We start from the raw sequence: 20,933 nt of genomic DNA, 5'->3' as shown, positions 1-20,933 counted from the left end.
GCAGAAATTGAAAACCAAATTGTTTGCATGAAACGCAAAGTCAAGAAACAAAATGTTTTAGAGGGCAGCAGTTGCAGGAGTTTCAAGTCCAACATTTGCAGTTCATCCAAAGTGTAACATGGTTAGAGAAGAGGACTCCTGGCTCAAAAACAGTGGCTGAGGTGAGAGAGGAATCTCAGCGCAAAAAGGTGAGTCTTAAGTGGGGGGTGTCCAGGAGCCACCTTGCAAACTTTTTGCTTTATTAAAACGGGTGCATATCCGGATGAGAATACCAAATGTAAGATAACCACACTTAGCTGATGAGGCCAAAATCTGAGATACAGCAAAAGGATGAGCAACAATGCGACCAGGTCTGGAGCAGGGTCTGGAGGGGCTTTTAGGTGACTGTGCCAATAAACATGGACAATGCAGTTCAATGCAGACAGATGTACAAAATAATACATTTTGGGGCAACAAACCAAATATTGAGAGTACAGATTACATGGAACAGTCATGCAGCGTACTGACCAGGAAAGGGGTTTAGGGGTTATTGTAGAAAAATCCTTGAAGCCATCAGCCCAGTGTGTGGCTGCAGTAAAAAAGGCAAACAGGATACTGGGGTACATCAACAACGGGATACAATACAAAGCAAGAGAAGAAGAAGAAGTGACACTAACTACATTGCATGGACCAGATCACAGCTCTGCTTCTTGTGCCCTGAGCAGCGGGGTGGGGAAAGAGGCACTCTTGCCCCTTGTGACAAAACACAGCTGAGCATGGGAGGAGCCCCCAACAGGCATGGCGGGGGGGGGGGGAGGGGAAGGAATGTCATTCTTTTCTGCACTGGGAAATTCAGGGCAGATTATCCAGCATGGAAAAACTACAGGAGCTTTTTTGCAGGGGACGGATTCTCTGAATAGCTGTGGGCGTTTTGTACAAAACCCCATGGATCATGCTTTCTTACTAGGTGGGTAGATGAAAAACTATCTCATCGGAGGAGAAGGAGGGCAGGAACAAGAATCTTGCATCACTGCATGGCCGTTTTTTTGCATGGCAACAGTAGGATTGGAGGCCCAGGTGAAAACTGGTTCATAAAGACATCAGAGCTAATAGGTGAACAATCTGTCTTGGGAATTCCAGATGAAGCATTTTGCATATTTAAAAAACTACAGAAATAACCACAAAGGAAAGATCTTGAGGAAATGAACAGTATTGTGCATTATTGAGTTTCTCCCAGGAATGCTGCTCCTTCTATGTATTGCCCTGCGCAGCTATCTACCTTTGGGGCAAGGACAGTTTTCAGGGTGCCTTGGTCCTTTGTAAGGAGAGAAATTTGACCCTGGTGAGTAAATGACTTATTTGGAAATAGCCACTGGTAATTTCAGAGATAACAAAAAACCTGGGCAACTCTGAGCCTTAGTACCCATCGACCAGGTCCCTAATTACCAGGAACTCTCTTAGAGAAACATAATATGCTTTCAGTAAGCAAGGGACACAGCTCCTTGGGTTGTGTCCACTGACTGCCAAAGCACATTCCCTCCAGCAGCTAAAATGCAATGCCCCAATCTTTAACCAAGGGGATAAATTCTGGGAAGGATAACTGGTGGAGGGTGGGGAATCCTAAGGCTAAAAGAACAAGTAGGCTTGGGTTTTGCAGAATGACAAGATTTTGGCTTTTCTCTTCCAAAAATGAAGTGTTGTTGCTGCTAGCTCTGAGAGCAATAATGTGGTGCTAATAGGACACAGATTGGGCATACGTCCCAAGTGCGGCATGCTAATGGCTTGCCTAAAGCTTTTCCTGGAACAAAATGCCTAGCAGCCATTTTCACTAGCCATAATAAAGTCTGGAGCGACAGTGTGTAGCTCAAGGCCAAACACAGCTTCCAGGGTTGCAGACAGCCCTCCACAACCTCATTGCACAAGGACACCAGGATTCTCTTCCAGGTACATCAGATTGCCAGTTGCCTAGGTGTGAAACTGCACAGAGCTGGTTATTTACTTGTCACTGAAATACGGTACTTAATGTGGTCACCTGTGCACTCACAGCTCAACTTCCTTCCCTACCACAGGTCCTCTGACTTTAGAGTGGATGCCTTGCAAGGAAATGGGTGAGAAGGTGCTAATCCTGCCCCCCCTTGATATAAGTGCACATATCAAAAAGTCCTGGTGCTCCAACTCCCTGGCAAGAGCTTTGGGATGTTCCTAGAGAATGACACAGGGCAGGTGAGGAACCCAGAGATAGGTGTGACTGCACAGGTGACCACTCAACACTAGACTGAGAGAAGTTTCACAAATTCAAAGCTACACTTCTGAAAATTCCCCAGATTTTTCAGAACAAAATACTTGTACGCTACATGTAAAATTAATAGTATCCTTTACATCTCCGCTGTCACAATAAAAAGGCTGACTTGCCACATTGTCTCATATCCGGCTGACTGCCCATTTGCTTTTAACCACATGATCCCCAAGAAGGTCAAGGGAACAGGTAGATTCATGGCAAGTGTCTTCCAATATAATCATGACTTGAGAGAGGCCATCAGGAACACTGTGTCCAGTAGAAGCAGGTGGGACCAAAACCTGCTACCGTATTGGCCCGAATATAAGCTACACTTTCCCCCCAAATTCTGATCATGAAAAGTTAAAGTGCGACTTAAATTCGTGAGCCTACAAAAATGGGCTTTTATGATATCGCTGCCGAAACAGACATACAGTAAAACGGAACATTTGCCATTTGCGGGTGTGAGTGCCTGTGGAATTTTAAGGGAGTGGCTTATATTTGGGTATTGTCTTTTTTCTCTCCCCCCCCCCCTGAATTTTAAAGGTGCGGCTTCTTTGCAGATGCGGCTTATATTCGGGCCAATACGGTATATCTGAAATTATTTCCTTGCATTTCAGGTATCATCCCCCACAACTCCCAGCTAAGTCAGCTCCCTACCCTCTGCACCTATTGCATTGTTTAGCAGGAAACAGCTGCATGCTGGGTTGCTAAGTATTTGTGCCCAGTGGAATCTGGTTTGTCTATGTAGAGCAAAAGCAGTAGCATGCCTCTCCCCCCCCCACATGTTCTGGGGACTGCAGTTCCGACCCCAATTCACCATTTATAAAGTCACCAGTTGCACTCGCCACTAAGTGAAATGCAAATGGTACTTGTCTGGGGCAAGAATTAGACAAACTCTGTGTGTGTGTGTGTGTGTGTGTGTGTGTGTGTGTGTTTGTGTGTGTGTGAGTTCCAGCTCAGCTCACAAAGTCCTACCCACGTCATGTGTAGAAGCTGTAGAATTTAGTCGTGGGTTCCAGGAGAACGAATGGATGCTAAATCTGACTAGAAGAGGAAGCAAGGAAGGAAGGCACAAAACCTGAAGTTCTCACCCTCACATTAGAAGCAACGTACTGTCAAAACACATCAGCTGGCTGTGAAGGCCTCCCAGCCTCTGGACAAAAGGGGCAGAGCAGAGCAAAAGTGGGATGCCAAGCCAACTAGAAGGTCAGATCCTGTCTTGGTCAGCAGGTCTCTGTTCTGCACCAAAGGGGGTAAATGAGGGGCAACAGGGTGATATCAGAGAAAGCTTCCAATGCCACCCAAAAAGGAATGGTAGAACTGGGGTTTCCAGAGCAGAACTCACCATTTGATGAAGTGGACTCGCTTGTTTCCTTGCAGGACAACAAATCCAAACGGGGTGAAGGCCAAAAAAGCAGCATTTCCAGACACATCCTGCAAGAGAGCAATAACTTCTCGTCACACAGTGCAGAGCCAGTAAGGCTTGCAGGACAACTTCCACTTGCATCTACTGGCACAAGAAGCTGTTGGGTAGGAAAGAGCTGACAAGAGGCCTGTGCTATGAAAATCTCCTTTTTCAGCAGCAGAGAAATGAATCAGGGACGAAAGCAGATCCCACGTCTCTCCTCTTGAGCACGGGGAGGAGTGGCAGGTTCCTCACCTGCCCTTTCAGAAGACCCTCGGTGCCTTAGATCGTGTTCCTGGTTTCCAAAATGACTTTGCCCATCATTTCTTCACATCATTTACTGCATAGCAGGTCATATTCTTTGTTCCCTCCAGCCCAGCCAGCCAAGGATCCTGCCCCAAAGTCTAATAACCTCTTGACCACCCTGGAGACAAGTTAATTGCTCTGTTTTTAATAGTTAGAACCTTACGGGAGGTTTTCATACAGAAGTTGGATGGCCATCTGTCAGGAATTCTTTATCTGTGCTTCCTGCATTGAAGTATGGGGTTGGACCAAGTGACCCTTGGGGTTCCTTTCAACTCTGCAATTTTATGATTCTGTGTCTTGCAAGCCCCTTTTTGTTCTGAAGTCTCTCTAGCCATGAGGCACAACTCTTAAGGCAGGCTGGAGAATTCACACAGGGCCAGCCCAAGAGATTTTGCCACCTGAGGTAAGGACAAAATGGCACCTTCCTCAATCCCAAGCAGGAAAGCCAACCACTCAGGCAGTTGACCTTTACTTCAATGTTGGCAACAGGACATCAGAGTGCCATGTGGCACACATCCCTGCAGTGTTTGCCACCCAAGGCAGCTGCCTCCCTTTGCTTTATGGTAGGACTGGCCCTGGGTGGAGACATTATTGGGAGCAACCTCAGCCTTTGTCAGAGAAGAACTGGGGCCTCCCTGAGGCTTTCCCTCCAGCTCACCCACCTGGTCTGGAGGTGGGCACTTCTCTGTGGCCTCTCATTAGCCACATTCCCTGCATGACTGAGCAGGCATGGTAGGGTAGTGTGGGAGGCACCCAATTCCCCAGGCTGAGAGGAAGGTACCCACAAGGGTTCTGCAGGCTCTTTACTCCTGACAACCAGCCTCCTTGGTCCCAGTATCAGGATGAGGAGCCTGGTCCAGCTCTTTAGATGTTGGCACAGAAAGCCTCAGACTTGGTCCACCCACTCGCCTCTGGCTCCAGACCAGGGCCAGGACCCCACAGGGGTTGTGAGATCAAAAGACTGGCTAGAAAGAAACATAGGCGCCGACTCCATGGGGCTTGAGGGGGCCCGAGCCCCCTCAAAAATTCGTTTGGGGGGGCTCCGCCCCCCCAATAATCTCCGGCGCCCCTCCAGCAGAGCGCCATCGCCGCCCCTCCCCCAGCCCAAAATGCACAGGGAGGGGCGGGCTGCATGCCTCCTGCCCTCCCTCCCGAGCAAAAGCTCCACCCAATTTCCTTTGGAGCTGATTAATAGGCGCAGCACGCTCTCCCCTATTCGCTCACGAGGAGGCGGCGCCACTTTATTTGCATATTCATGAGCTTATTTATTATTCATGAGCTTTCCCGGCCCCCCCCAATATTTTTTATAAGTCCGCGTCCCTGGAAAGAAACCTTGGGGGGGGGGGGACTGTGATGCGAGAATTTGTATTGTCAGGCTTGTTAGTTGGCTAAAGTGTAATCTGACCCTAGCAGTTGTTTTGGAAGTAGGATGCACCCAGTTATTTCATGACACCTGATTATCTTCCCACAATCGGAGAAACTGAGGCTCTTATGCGTCCCTTTTCAAATGCTGAATTTATGAATTAGAGCTAAATTTCTAGCACCATTTGCTAGAAATCAAGGTGAGGAAGATGGGCCAGACCTTCAAAACCTTAGTTTTTTTCTTAGCAAACAGGTGTCTAGAAATACCTCTTTAAACCAGCAGCTTTTGCAGCTTTTACTGAATTTCATGGCACAAAATCTTCCTATGATCATGGTAGTGACTGTGTGTCCTATCTCTTGCCTATTGCAACACTCTGCAAAGAGATGGTTCCATTAATAATCATTTAATGTACTTCATTTTCTCATCTTTCTAGTGACCTGTGGCCAATACAGAAATGAAAATGAATGGAAAATTTAGATCCCTTGAAGTTGACTCATCTGTCTTTTGCAAGGGAATTCCTTCACGGACACGTAAATAGTGTGTGTGTGTGTGTGTGTGTGTTTTGCGGGGGGGGGGGGGGGGATTATGCTAGAATCAGACCAGTGCACAGCTTCCAGCATGCCAAGGAGCAAATTGGGGGGAGTTGGTGGCAATCCTCTGGGCTTGCTGCATTGTAGCACACAGCCTACTAAGCACAGACCCCCTCCTCCAGGGCTGACAAGGGGAGTGTGTATGGGGAGAAACTGGTACAAATTACTGGGGACCAGCAGTCCGGAAGGGGCTCCAACTATCTTGCATATGTTTTATGCAATTCTTAACAAAATACATATTTCGTGTTCAATGCATGCACAATTCTAAACAGTGCCTTTGCAAACTTCTCTTGTGACCTGAGCATTTCTGACTCTCTACGAACATTTGCACTTTGACAGTACAACAGCGTAGCTTCATCTTATTAAACACAGTCGCATTCATATGTTTTCATAAGTGCAAATACAACAAAGTTGTTGTGTGGTGCACACTGCATTGCGTTGCATGTACAAGTTTAACGTTCAAAGTGTCTGGTTAGTTCAGCAACGATGGTCTGGGTGCTTCTATTATTGATAATAGTCAGTAAGATCTTAGTATTTTCAACAGACACGACTATTACCATATTATTAACATAAAAAATGAGATCACACTTTTATTTCACACTCTATGTAAATATTTTTAGCCTGTTTGCCCTTGCTGGGGGGACCCCACAACCTGCTCTTGGCACCCCTGCCCTCCTCCTCCATTGTGGCAGAACCTGCAGCACCCACTGCGTTCATCACATCCCCCCCCCCCATCTGAATCGCAGCCACCTTCCACAGAGAGGCCTGCCAGGGCCCCCTGGGGATAAATTAGTGCTTTGCCCTGTTCAGCCTAATTAAATGAACTGGTAGTTTCTTCTGCAGATGAAGATCGCTCCCTAGGAGGGCAGCAGTAGGAACAGGAAAGGGAGGCATGACACTGGTTAGGTGAAAGTGAAGAGCCATGTAAATTATGACTGTCTTTGTGCCATTGTTAATATTCTATCCTCAGGCTGATTGCAACTCGTTTTGCTGAATTGTGGAATGCTTGAATTGTAGGATATTGTAACATTAGACTTCATTGCCGGCTGCCCTGAATGTCTGATCGAAGACCAAAAGCAACAACCACCAAGCATAGAAGTTTTACAAAACCATCTCACTGCAAGTCAAAGCTAGAGGGAAAGGGCATCTGCTTTGGATGTGGGACATCCCAGGTCCAGGTCCTGACAGCAGCTCCAGGTAAGGTGGAAGAGAATGAAAGACCCCTGCGTGAAACTCTGGAGAGCTACTGGGTACTGTGTGGGATGGAGGAAGGGTCTGATTCTACTTAAGGCAGCTTCCTATGGTCTCCAAACTGTCTCCATTAGCTGGGCTGGTCTCCATTAGTACTGGGCCTAGAGTACTTCCTTCAAAGATGGATACAGCCACCAAATTGTGGTTTGTTTTACTTTCTGGTTGCATGGCCAACTGGTATGTGTTTGAAGCAGCTACTTCCTCCATTACTGACCTGCAAGGCCAGTTAACTTCTAGAAAAGAGCTCCATGTAGAAGTGACTGAAATCCCACAAGAGATCTCCCTAAGGCACCGCCGAGTGTCGGGGAGGTTGCTGCTTTGTACCTTACACGGATGTGGGTCAACTCCGTACGTCTCCAGGGTCTGAGCTTTCCTTAAAAAGTTTAGCTCTGAAGTAGCTGGTGTCTGACCACTGGAAGAGAGGGGAGGGGAGAGAGAAATGGGGGCAATCAACTTGAATCAAAACATGCCCTGTTTACATTCATAGGTAAAGAGACAGTAGCATACAAATGAAGTAGTATACAAATTGTTGAAATGAGGAGAAAAGGAAAAGTTCACGTCTTAGCCATATGGTGCCTGTTGAATTTCTGCCTGTCACACAGGCAGAACAAGGTGCAACCCTTAGGAAGTCCCAGGGTACCCATCTGGGTCGCTGCCTCGGCCTGACCTCTTGTCGTCTGCCTGTGGCCTTTCCCTTTTGCCAGTGTGGGGGTGCCCATCCACAGTGCATTGGAAGAATCCCAGAAGTGTAGAGTTGGAAAGGACCCAAAGGGTCAGCTGAGGAATCCCAGCTAGGAGAGTGAGCCCTGCTAGGCCAACTGCATCTAAGACCCTCTGGGCTGCTGCAAATGCTTATGCCAACTGGCCTATTTTTTTTAAATAAAACTTTACTTAGGTCTTCCTGTTCTAGTTATTAACAGCTGGATTTATTATGTCGGGGTTGTTTCATGGCTTTTACTTCATCAGCACATGGCAACTAATAAGCCTAATAAATAAATAAATGAATAATTTCCTACTGGGATGGCTAGCAGCTCTGAAGGAGCAGCCTAGGTGGATGGCCACTACTCACACACACCCCTAATTCCCTCACCCCCAGGCACATCCCATCTCAGGGCAGATTTGTGTCTGAATGAATTTCCACTGCAGACCTAAGAATGGATTGCGTACCCACCCCCTGCCCCCAAGTAAGGATCCGGACTAAGCACAGAGCTGGAAGGTCACCTGAGCTCAATCTTGTGGATCTCCGCAATCTTCCTTTCCAGCTTTTCTGAATGCTTGGGAAAGAACTGGAACTTGGAGCTGTAGCCCTCAGGGTGCTTTCCGGGGTCATAGTCACCAATCTCCGCTGAAGGACAGAAGAGAGAGAGAGAGAAGAATCAGCGCAGGCAAGGGCTGCTCTGTTCCCTTTCAGTATATGGAGCAAGTCAAGTCAGAGAGCACTAAAGGCCACAGCCTTCCCCAAGCTGGTGCTCTCAAGAAGAGCCTGGCTGGATCAGGCCATTGACCCATCTAATCCAGCATCCTGTTCTCACAGTGGTCAGCCAGATGCCTGTGGGAAACTCACAAACAGGATTCGACCACAAGAGCACTCTCCCCCCCTGCGGCTTCCAGAAATTGGTATTCAGAAGCATTGCTGCTTCCAGGTGTGCAGGCGGAACATAACATCCATCATGGCTAGTAGCCATCCATATGGGACATATAGGATTCCACCAATCCCTGCCCCGGATGGCAGAGCAGCCCAGAAGCAGGAGCCCAAGACAGCAGCCATATGGCATTCCTATGCACGCTGCCCTTGTAGATGAAATTATGCCATCAGTACTTATCATGGAAAGCAAATGTACCTTGCCAAAAGGCATTACCTTGAAGGATGTAGGCAGCTAACAGAGCAGCGTCTGATGTCTTGCACAGGAGGCGGCCGTGATAGAGATCTCTTTTGATCTGCAAGAAGACGAGATACCTGACAAGAGAACCACAGCAAACAGGGAGTCAGTGACGCCTCTCATTAGACCCAACCAAGAGTAGCTTCCGCTACGCAGTTCTTGCAAGGAGCAGGGCTTCATAGCAAGGCCTCTCCCATTTGTTCCACTTGCAGAAATAAAGAACAGAAGGAAGGTTCTCACAGTGGCCAGCCAGATGCCCCCAAAGGGAAGACTGCAATGAAGACTTGGGTGCAACAGCCCTCTCCCCTCCTGAAGTTTCCAGCAGCTGATAATCAGAAGCATCGCTGTCTCCAACCATGGAGGCAGAACATAGCTATTGTGGCTTGAAGCCAATAACACCCATATCCCCCTCCAAGAATTCATCTGATCTTTTAAAGTTGGTGGCCATGGGAGAAATTTGGGTAGTTAGATCACCTGCCTTTATACATCTGTGCCTTTGATTAACTCTGTATTGCCCACTGTGCCTCAGCAATTTGCATATAGATCGCACCAATCTAAGCATTAAAGCAGGGCAGTCCAACCTCCCAGACCAAATGGGCTGCAAGAGCGTTTTGACAGAGAACCCGGCAGCCACACACTGAATTAAATTTCTGTATCGTAAATTAAAGTGTTTGCAATATAGTGTTTTTTTTAAAAAAAATACATACACAATTAATGTATTTAATTAAACATATATATTTAAATAGAACAACAGATTTAATTAAATACAAAAACTAGTAGATTTAAAACACTTATTTATTAAACAGATTTAATATGCAAACAGAGGCATGCATTTTTGTTAACAATGCAGACATCAGTGGGATGTGCGAACTAGAGAATTCTTCACATGTTGATCTATGTCCGCCTTGAGGTTCGTTGTTCCACAGGCATATCTTGAGTAAACTGTCTTGCTAAGTTGTTTATAGAGTTTTGGACTTTATGAAGTTCATGTTTGAAAATGCTTGTTCACAGACCTACCCCATGCTTCTTGGTACCAAAATTCCTTTCTCTCCCCCACCAATTGGTGCACCCCAAAGCTCAGACCTCTCTGTATTGCAAGAAAGAAAGCGAAGTATTCCATGCTGAACCACACACACACACACACACACACACACACCACACTTCTTCTCTGTACTGCCCGCATCCTGGGAAGCTCCAGTGCTCCAGAACCCTGTCAGTCTGGTGATGCAGCCACACTCTGAGTGGGCTCGAGAGCACAGCCTGGTGGCTGCACAGAGCTCCTGCAACAGCGGAGGAGGAGGAGGAGGAACAATAGCCGCAGCAGCCTACCTTCAGCGGCAGCACACGCACTCACTACTGTCTCCCCCAGCTTGGCTGTGTTGCCCTGGATGAGGTAGAGGGTGGGGAGTGGGAAAGCCACCAAGATTGGCCTCAGGGGCTGTGTGTTGGACCACCCTGCCTTTGGAAAGAATCTTTCTTTGGGTTCCTGTTCTTCCAACAACTGGGAGGCAGGATAGGTCTGTGCACAGTTGGATGCACGCTGTTCTATTCCTGCACTTTTGCAATGGAATATTGAGCCACACTAGTCAAGGCAGGAGCAAAGGGGGCCCCTAGGGTGTTCAAATCCATTTCCCCAAAGAGCCGTTCCTCCTCTGAGCACCTGATTGCTGTCCAACCTTTTCAGAAGCACTTTAATTTCATTTGCTTATTAAAATGAGAAGTTTTACTTTGCCCTGGTCCTTGCTTTGCCCTAGTGAAATCAGTGCTCAGTTGTGCCATTTTCCCTTTTGATTTGAAGCGTTCCAGTAAATACAGAGTTTGCCTGTATCTTTAGCAAGCAGAAATGATCATCTTTCTTCAATAAACCCGAATTAAGAAACTCTTGGATTTACTTTCACTGGAGATATTAAGAAATGACATATTTTTCAGCTGAAATGAACTGACTCACCAGCGGCCAGGCAGTTAACCATTTTGATTCCTACTTTCTCATTTGTTACATTCCCTGACTTTCCAACCCAGAAGATTTGAGAGACGACATGAATTAGCTTACAGACATGCCAGCTAAAATTAGGTTTGCCCCCATTTAAAATCTCCTGGCTATGAAAAGCAGAAATTGCTGGGTTGCAGGGACAGAGAAAGTAATCTAATTCCTCACCTGCAGGAGGGAGATATGCCAAGAGAGGGGGCCAGGCAGCCAGAAAATATGTAAAGCCAGATTATCCGGGAGCCAGGGCAGCAACTGGCTCCATCCCCCACCTGCAGCAACTCAGCCTCCTCCTCTGCAAATTCTGGGATTGCAAGGATTTGCTTTGATGACCTGAAGTGGTTGGGTTTCCATTGCCTCCCCAAATATATTTCTGGATGGGATTTCAATTTGCCTTATTATCTTTGATGACTGTCAAGGCACTGACCTCTGAGCAGTCCTGATTAGCATATCAACCATGGAATCAATGCCAGCCATACCTCCTACTGACCATTCCACATTCAAATTCAGGCCTAATGGCTGCACAATGCAGCAGTTGCTGAAAGAAGCATTTACCATAAAATCTGCAAATCAAACAGGGCAGCTGTGAGGGTAACTTGGAAGCCTGGGATCTAGCCTGGCAGATTCCAAGGAGAAGGGAGTTGTGCACTTTTTTCAAATAAGGACCCAAACTGAGCTGTCACCACCCAGATTGTACCCTGTTATTCTGCACTCTGTTAGGCTTGAAGAACCATCAATTGCAACAGATGAGCAGCCATGGTGGACTAAAATGGGTGAGAAGAATGAAAAAACAAAACTCTGCAAGTTGCTTGCCTTTTTTTTTCTTTTTTCTTTTTTTTGCTGACTCTAGGTAACAATTGTGTGGCATCTTGGATGATGCTACTATTGAAGGGAACATCATAGCACCAGTAAAATGCTGATAGCCAGAGTGTTGCAGTAGTTAGCATGTCAGACTAGAATTTGAGAGACCAGGGTTCAAATCCCCACTTGGTCATGAAGCTCACTGGGTGGCCTTGGGCCAGTCACTCCCACTCAGCCTAACCTACTTCACAGGCTTGTTGTGAAGATTAAATGGGGAAGGAAAGAACCATGTGTACCACATTGAGCTCCCCCAGATACGTTTTGGTAATCCACAGCCTGCATTCCACTTGGGCTCACCTAGGTAACTAATCTTCTCCTGGTCCAGTTCCTGATCATGATGAAAGTTGTACAGAGCATCATTTATTTTCTTTCTTTCTTTCTTTCTTTCTTTCTTTCTTTCTTTCTTTCTTTCTTTCCCTCCCTCCTGCCTCATCTCTTATTTACCTGCTCCCTCCCAGCTGTTTGGGTAAAGCAGGACATTATCCCAAAGTGCCCAGTAAACTACAAAATAACAGAGATTAGAAATGAACTATGGAATTTAGAAATTATGTTTCACCAGCAGATGGGCTGTGGGGGCTAGGAAAACAAATCTTCAGTTGGGAAAGGAAATAAACTCTTTTAATTGGAGCATTGTACAACAACAAACACATTGATTTGCTTCAGTAATAACCTTGAGTCTGCGGAGTTAACTCGTTATGCTTTACTCCCTATGCCCCTGTGTCACCAGTAGTGAGCAAATTTCAACCCTGATTAAAGGTAAAGGTAAAGGGACCCCTGACCATTAGGTCCAGTCGTGACCGACTCTGGGATTGCGGTGCTCATCTTGCTTTATTGGCCGAGGGAGCCGGCGTACAGCTTCCGGGTCATGTGGCCAGCATGACTAAGCCGCTTCTAGAGAACCAGAGCAGCGTACGGAAACGCCATTTACCTTCCCGCCGGAGCGGTACCTATTTATCTACTTGCACTTTGACATGCTTTCGAACTGATTAGATCCCCAAATTAAATTAAATTAAATTAAACCCTGATTAGATCCCCAAATTAACCGACCCAAGCCAGAGGTGGACACCGACATACTGTCAATAACTCAGATCTTCCTGGCAGCTGTTTTGGGGAGGAAAAAGCTAAGCTCATCAACTTCGCTGTTCAAGACTCCCCAGGCTGCCTCATCTTTCCATCTGATAATGTGTTTACGGACCACCTGAAATGGCCAAAATCCATGTTTTCTACACTTGCACTGGCTGCAAGCTGCCCCAACCAAGCCCCACTTCAGAACAAAATAGGCTTTTGCCTGCTGCTCTGATTTTTGGCAAGGGGGGAAAGGAAGCAGAGCCAATGTTCCACCTCTGATCATGATGGTGAGCATATCTGCAAAAAGCCACCTTCTCAATGCACACAGGTAAAAGACCTTCTTTCCAGAAACTTCCACAAACTTTCCATGTATATGACTTACAGAACCTTGCACTTGCTCAGTGTGCAGTATGTGCAGTCATCAATGAAAACAAAGGAGTAGCAATTCAATAGCAGTTCTCTGTGAGGCTCCAAGCACCCCCTCCACACCCTTTTTGGCTTCAGCCCTACAGAAAAGCTGATTAGAATGAGGATGTCCCACCAGACAGCCTCAGGGGACTCTCAGGGAGCGTCCAGGCAGATGTTTACTGAGAAATGGGGGCTCCTCATTCATGTAAAGTCTGTTGTTGTTTTTTGCAGCATCGACATGCATAAAAACACAGGCCCATAATTCCCTCTGCCACTGCTTTAATCTGGATTTACCCTTTAAAAATATATATCAAAAACTGATGTGGCGATATTACAAAAAAAATGAGAAACTGAGAAAAGCTGGAAAGGACAGAATCCGCCCATCCCTGTTGGAGGACCACAAATTTGGGAGCCAGGGCAGCTGGCCAAAGCCTCACCCTGAGGCATTCAGTACTGGACATTTTGCACTGCCAAAATAAATCACTCCCTGTTCCAAAGTATGGCATTCTAATTCTGGACTAAGACCTTAGAGAGTTTAAACCTCGCAAGAGGCTTTTTTTGGAGGAAAAGTCAGGGGAGGCCAGGTGAAGCCGTCCCAGCCCAGTAGAACACTGTGAAATCGGGGAGGGGAGAGCGAGATAGAGAACAGGTGGCCATTATTGATTCATGAGCATCCTGCTTCCCTCCTTCAAGCAAAACCATGACTATTCTTCTTAACGTTCTTCTGTCATCTTTTAAGAAGGACATCTGGGCCCCCAGAAACAGTTACAGAACATCACATCTTGCAAATTAATATTAAGTGGCATTCAGTTTTTTTTTTAAAAGTAGAGCAAGTGTTGGTGAAGATTGATCAAAAACAATATTATGCCCTACATTTTTTTGAAAATTCAGAATAGTCTTCTAGATTTTAAAAATACCTGAGATATAAGAGGAGCAGAGAAGAAAACCTGGCTTCCAATTTATGAAACAGATTGCAGCTTTACAACCCCAGACATGACTTTGTTTCCTGCTATACAAATGAGCAAGAGCTCATCGCCACACACAATTTCTCTGAGAAGAACCTAAATCGCTCTTCTCTTACAATCAGAGAAGCTGACTTGGCACAATGGGAGTCTGCAAAGAAATCAGTGTCCTGACTGTCAAATAACATTTTTTTTTTGCGTTCAGGAAAATGGTTAAGTGGATCATCTGCTTCCAAGGCTCCGCAAAGCTCTTTTTCTACAAAATGGCAACATCAGGAAAATCTGGGACTCTTGCTTTTGGTGAACCAAACAGCAGTAAAGAAAGGTGCCTTGGATGGGAGAGTTGGTCGCTCAGCAGCACAGCACCTGCTTTGTATGCAGAAGGAGCCCCTTTAGGCAAGGCTGGGAAGGTCCTCTGCCTAAAACCCTAGGGGCTTCTAGGGTCGACAGTACTAAGTTAGATGGACCCAAGTTCTGACTGGGTATAGGGCAGATTATAATGTCTCCACAATGTCTCAATATGCAGACACTTTCTATGTCTTTAGAGTGAGGAGGCAAAGCTACTCCTTTGCAAAATGCCCAAGGATCCTCCACATCACAATCAGCTCCTTTTGTGGCCAGACCCAATGATGTGGGAGGTGTTGGATTTCTGTTTTGTGCCACTGTGCAGTGCTTGGAGTCACAAGACTCGGTTTACATTCCAGAGATTCCAGACTGTTGGAAGTCTCACGGGAGACGGATGTTGATATTACTGGTTTCCTGTTCCTTTGTTCCAGTTGCCCCTCTGCTTTCACAGAGAGAGGATGTATATTTCTTTTCTGTGTGCGTAGTTAGAAATAAAACTCTTAGCAAAGTAGCTCCTATTTCTCATCCTTTGCTGATGCTTGAATACTCTGCATAATGAGGGAACGTGCCTGGAGCCTCATCAAAGGCTCAGGTCGTTAATCACCGTCGGAGGGCTTGACCGGAGGAGTAGCTCGGCCAAACGCAAGTTCCAACAGGAGGCACCCCCCCACACCTTACCTGGTGATTTCCTCTTTCAGGGCCGCAGGGTCGGTAGGGTAGAACTTCACCCGGAAGCACATGGTGAACGGAGGCTGTGCTGCAGGAGAGAACAGCATCATGATTAGCATATCAGCTGGAGAATCAACAGCAGCCTCCCCACCACCACCACCCATGGCCTGTTAGAAGCCTGTCCCTCCAGGCAAGATCCAGGGACAAGGCACAGCTCGCCAGTCCCCCTAACTCCGTCTTCCCAAACGCTACACTCAAATTCCAGTGAGCAAATACACTCTTCCTCCTGGTGCAAGCTCATCTTTGTAATGACCACTCTAGCAAGTCATTGAAACAACTCTGTACTAAGAAAGAGCACTTATTTCCTCCTCCCCATCAATCCGCTTTCCTTTTGTGCCATAACTTTTCAACTGTAAGCCAGAGGGCTTAGGGTTTCTTTTTGCTGATATTTGCAAGCCGCTCTGGGAGCTGAAGAGCAGAAAGGAAAAACCTAGGCTGGGAACTGGACACCCAAAAAGATGTCTAATGAGGAAACTGAATGGCTGAAACTAGAGGTGAAGCTTATGATGAGGAACTTGCCCTTGGACACAGACACAAGTGCACATACAACCCATGGCCACATGTGCAGAAGAAAGAATGAGCCTTCTGTGCCGCAAAGTGATGTTATTAGGAAGAGACAGATTTGTTTGGAGTTTGTGGGTTTAAAAAAACACCAATACAGGAAAAAGTCAAGTCGAATAATGCATGGTGTGAGAAGTGGGATCAGCTAGTTCCTTAGAAGCAAGTGTGGTAGCTCCTAAAGTCCAAAGGTGCTTAGAAAATACTAGGAAAGTATGATGTCCCATGAGGACATTCCTGCACAAGGAGAGTCCCAAAGGTGGATCCAGGCCAATGGCCCATCTAGTCTAGCATCCTGTTCTCACAGTGGCCAAACAGATGCCCATCATGGGAAATCTGCAAGCAGGATCCGAGCACAAGAGCCCTCCCCCCTCCTGTGGTTTTCAGCAACTGGTATTCAGAAGCGTTACTGCCTCCAACTCTGGAGACACAGCATAAGCATTGTGGCTAGCAGCCATCCAAAGCCCTCTCCTCCAGGAATTGGTGTAATCCTCTTTTAGAGCCATCCAACTTGGTGGCCATCACTGCCTCCTGTGGGAGGGAAGTGCATACATTATCTGTGTGCTGCATAAAGATATACTTCTTTTCATGTGCTTCATGAAGAAGTTATTTCTTTTATCTGCCCTGAATCTTCCTACATTCAGCTTCATTGGATGTCCACGAGTTCTAATCTTATGAGAGGAAGTAAAACCTTTCTCTATCGGTTTTCTCCATACCATGCTCAACTATAAACTTCTACCATGTTACCTATCATTTGCCTTTTCTCTGAACGAAAAGGTTCCAAATGCTGCGAGCTTTCTTCGTAGGGGAGTCACTCTATAAAGCACTATCCAGACCAGTGCAGAAGCCTTTTTCTCCTACTTTATTTTAGTAATTCAACAAAATGTAAATACAACCTGATTGTAATAAAACCTCAAAAACACTTTGCAACAAAAAGACATGCCACCCCCAACCCCCTTGGCAGAATCGAAAGCTGCTCCCTCCATCACATCAGGGGCTGCTTCACTGTCTCGGCTCTCTTAAGGAGGCAATACTTACATCGCATTTGCTTCACAACAGACTTTGTGAATTCCAACCAGTGCTGAAATGAAGAAGAAACCAGTTTTCAAAAGGAGGGGAAGAAAAGCACTAGCTACAAAACCTGTGGGGAGGGCCTCATGCAGACAACCAAACTGGATTAACAAAGGGTCCTGACCTAGATGGACCAGGGCGAGTTTCAGGGGCAGTCTTACTGGGATGTTTTGGTTGGCCGTTGTGTTGTTTTACGGAGGCAGCCTGCAACTTGGATTGGAGGAACGGCCAAGGGGAAAAGATGCACAGCTTTGGATGGCCATCTCACTGGATCTCTTGGAAGATCAGCAGCCTTTGGCTCCCCAGCTACCACCTACGGTAGCAGCAACCATTCCATCAGGCTGCAATGGAAGAAAGGAAGCAGGACCACTCCACTGGCTTTGCTGAGAGACCAGCTGTGTCCAGCTCTTCCTCTGCCTCAGCTGTCACTATCGGCAGTTCTTTCATCAGGCTGCCATAGAGGGAGAGAAGGGAAACAGGGCCACCGTATCAGTTCTGCTTAGAGACCAGCTCCTCTTGGCTCCTTCCCTCCCTCCCTGAACTGTGTCCACCCCAGCTGGAACCACTACGAGACTTTTAAAAATCAGTGATTAGGTTTATTGGTTTTTTCCCTCTTCCCTCCTCATCTCATTTTCCTTTCATATCACATCTTTTAGATTGAAAGCCTGAAGGCAGGGTCTGTCTCATTTCTTACTGATTTACTTTTGGGAGCCTTTTTGAATGCAGAGCTAAGTAAAACACTTTACATAAATAAGCACACAAACCTTTTCCGCATGGGCCATTTTCCCCCTGTTTGAAATGAGATCCCTTCAACTGTTTTTCCACCCATGAAAGCAAAGATGCAATTATCTCCCCCCCCCCCACTGCTGCCAAAGCAGCTTAGGGGATTTTAAGTAAGAAAATGTCCAGTGGGGAGGGGGGTACAGTATGCATCCTCTCTGATCAAATGTGCAGCAATCCCAGGGCTGCTTTTCATTTAAAAATAACAAGTTGGGTGACTTGGAAGAAAGGTGAGATATAAATGTAATTAATAATATAAACCCTGACAACTAAGTCAAGTAATGGGAAGGGTCCCTGCAGAGGGGAAAGCAGAGCACCAAACTGGAAAAACCAAAGCCAGCCTCAACCAACCAACCCCCCAACCCCCACGGTCAGGAAGCAGGAGTTGGGGCTGTATCCACATTTTGCATTCTCTCTCTGGAGTGAAGGGCTGGCTCACAGTTGAATGGCAGGCAACCAAGAAGCCCCATGCTGCAGAGCAAGGAGGTCAGATTTTGCACCCTGAATAAATTTTGCAAAGCCAGCCAATTTGCATAGAGTGCTTTTGCTTCTGCATAATTTATTTGTTCTGCTTTCACTGCAGCACCAGGCCTTGCTAACTCCCACTCCTAGCTTTGAAGCCTGACCAAGCTGGGCCTGCTGGGGCCTTTACCGCAGGACTCACCCGTTGCTTGTCGGGGTCCACGTAGCGGATCCCAAAGTAGTCCTTCTCCAGCAGGTTCAGGTGATGGCAAAGGAGGTCGAAGAGGTACTGTCCTTTTGCATCTCTCTGCAAAACAAAGGAAGGACCCTGATCAGAGCGGGAACAATAGCCACCACCGTGACTGTTACCAAATGGCCTGAACACATACTCCTCATGAAGCAGGAAGGGTCCAGTTACAGAGCATCTGCCTTGCAGACAGGTGGTCCCAGGTTTAATCCTCAGCATCTCCAGGTAGGACAGGGAAAGAATCCTGCCTGAAACCCTGGAGAGCCACTGGCAGTCAGTGTAGATGATGCAGAGCCAGGTGGACCAAAGGTCTGACTCAGCATAAGGCAGCTTCCTATGACATGGAATCGCTGAGATATGTGGACAAGGGGACACGATAGCATGAGTCCCACCCCAGGGCACCTGGGCTTATGAAAGGGACCCTGGACCTCCATCAGCTTTTGCTAAAGCCAGGTTGGAACCCTCTGAGGCACCTTCACTGCTTCCCTGGGCTAAACCAGCCATTTCAGACCATTGTTTGGCCAGGGACACCTCTCCTGGTAAATCCCACCTTGTGCTGAAGCAACCTCTTGCACATAGGCAGAACGATGCTCTGAACAGATCTGGAATTGGCAACAGACAAGTAATTACACAAATCTATAGAAACGAGGGAGATCAGTGCTTAAACTACAAATGTCAGGTTTACCGTTTTCCAGCAGGTAAAGAAAGGATAAATGCACTGCTGATGGTGGAGCATTTGACAGCAATGCCAATATATCCAACCTCCAGGCTCTGCAAAATCCTCATCCTTCCCAGAAGACCCGCTGGGTGGATAAATGACCTCTTCCATCTCCTTAATTCTACAATACCCACTTTCTGCTTTCCCCTCTACTGTCCGCTGCCATGTTTGGCATTTCTCCTCCACCTGCCTCTTGCCCACCGGAGGCAGAGCTCTCCTTCCGGCAGAGACCACATCACTCCTTGTCTTCTCTGCAATGCCAAGCACCCAACTAGCACTCAATCCCTGTTAAGCAGGCCAGCCATTGATTTAGTTGGCACTGTCTATTGATTTAGTTGGCACTGTCTATACCTTTTAGACAACAGGGAGCTATTGTAGTGCTCTCCAGACATTGTTGGACTACAGCCCCCATAATTTCTGACCAATGACCCATCTAGTCCAGCATCCTGTTCTCACCGTGGCCTAACAGAGAGCTCTGCAGGAACCCCACAAGCAGGATTTGAGCACAAGACACTCTTTCTTCCTGCAGTTTCCACCAACTAGTATTCAGAGGCAGTTCTGCCTCCAGTTGGAGTAGAACATAACTCCAGTTGGAGTAGAACATAACTATCATGACTCAAAGCTATCAATAGTGCTCTCCTCAATGAATTCGTGTAATCCTCTTTTAAAGCCATCCTAGTTGGTGGCCATCGCTGCCTCCTGTGGGAGGGAGTTCCATAGTTTTAACTATGAGCAACATGAAGGAGGTCTTTCTTTTATCTATCCTGAAGCTTCCAATATTCAGGTTCACTGGATGTCCATAAGTTTGTGTTGGGAGAGAGCAATAAACATGTTTCTCAACCCACTCCCTCCATGCCATGCACCATTTTATAAACTTCTATCATGTTGACTCTTATGTGTCTTTTCGCTAAACTAGAATGTCCCAAAGGCTGCAACCTTTCTTCATAGGGGATTCGCTCCACCCCCTTAATCATTCTGGTTGCTCTTATCTAAACCTTTCCCAACTCTACAATATCATTAACCTCCCATCAACTCTGTCTAGATGAGACACATCCCATTTTTATGAGCAACCACGGAAGGTAGGAGGGCAACCCATTGCCAACCCCCTCCCTGGCCCTTGCAGGGCCCCCAGTGTGGGCGCCTCTCCCTGCTGTTGTTGGGGAATCTGGTAGCAGCTCCTTCCTATTCCTCCCGGCTCCCTTCAGGGCACTCTCGACGACGTCCCTGCAAGGCGGAGAGTGCAGCAGACCGAGATAAAGATTGAGTTTAATTTCAAGCTCTGTTAGGAATATTCACTGTTGCCAGAAGGGAGGAAGGAGAAATGAAAGGAGGAAGATCAGCTGGGGAAGAGGCAGCCTTGTCAAGAGGCCACCAATACTAAGTGTGGCACTTCACAGTTCACACACGTTCAGAGCTGCCTGTTTAGGGTGTGTGTGTGTGTGTGTGTGTGTGTGTGTGTGTGTGTGTGTGTAGACAGCAGCACCCCCTCCCTTTTGAACTCATGGTAAAGGGAGCCCAAATCTACAACTAACCATTTAGCACAGGGGAAGGAAGAGAAACCTTTTTAAACTGAGGGCCACATTCCCTTCCAGGCAGTCCTCTGGGGGCCACATAGCAGAGGCAAAAACAGGCAGAGAAATGCGTGAAAATGCTGCCTTTGGCCCATCATAAGAAGAGCTCCGATGGAT

General features: G+C 46.9%; 1 protein-coding gene and 1 long non-coding RNA gene across 7 annotated transcripts in view; one reads left to right on the top strand and one right to left on the bottom strand.

The window, feature by feature from the left end:
- FRMD5 (FERM domain containing 5) overlaps nt 1-20,933 on the bottom strand; it is a 129,011-nt gene that overhangs the window by 10,142 nt on the left and 97,936 nt on the right. For 4 of the 6 annotated variants that reach the window (XM_077919113.1, XM_028706129.2, XM_028706128.2 and 1 more), the window contains exons 2-8: nt 18,483-18,587; nt 17,006-17,048; nt 15,359-15,437; nt 9,032-9,129; nt 8,394-8,517; nt 7,497-7,584; nt 3,603-3,691 (exon numbers count right to left, since the gene is read on the bottom strand). In XM_077919113.1, coding sequence (XP_077775239.1) covers nt 3,603-3,691; nt 7,497-7,584; nt 8,394-8,517; nt 9,032-9,129; nt 15,359-15,437; nt 17,006-17,048; nt 18,483-18,587 — 626 coding nt within the window. Of the gene's footprint in view, nt 1-3,602; nt 3,692-7,496; nt 7,585-8,393; nt 8,518-9,031; nt 9,130-15,358; nt 15,438-17,005; nt 17,049-18,482; nt 18,588-20,933 lie in introns of those variants that run through there. The other 2 variants (XM_028706130.2, XM_028706132.2) reach the window with 2 other exon arrangements.
- LOC144325529 (uncharacterized) lies at nt 5,314-9,740 on the top strand. Its single transcript, XR_013390711.1, has 2 exons — nt 5,314-5,861; nt 6,892-9,740. It is a non-coding gene; the product is annotated as an uncharacterized LOC144325529 (long non-coding RNA).

Source organism: Podarcis muralis, chromosome 14 (assembly GCF_964188315.1).
Source record: "Podarcis muralis chromosome 14, rPodMur119.hap1.1, whole genome shotgun sequence".
Lineage (NCBI taxonomy): Eukaryota > Metazoa > Chordata > Lepidosauria > Squamata > Lacertidae > Podarcis > Podarcis muralis.
This window is presented reverse-complemented; position numbering and strand designations above follow the sequence as displayed.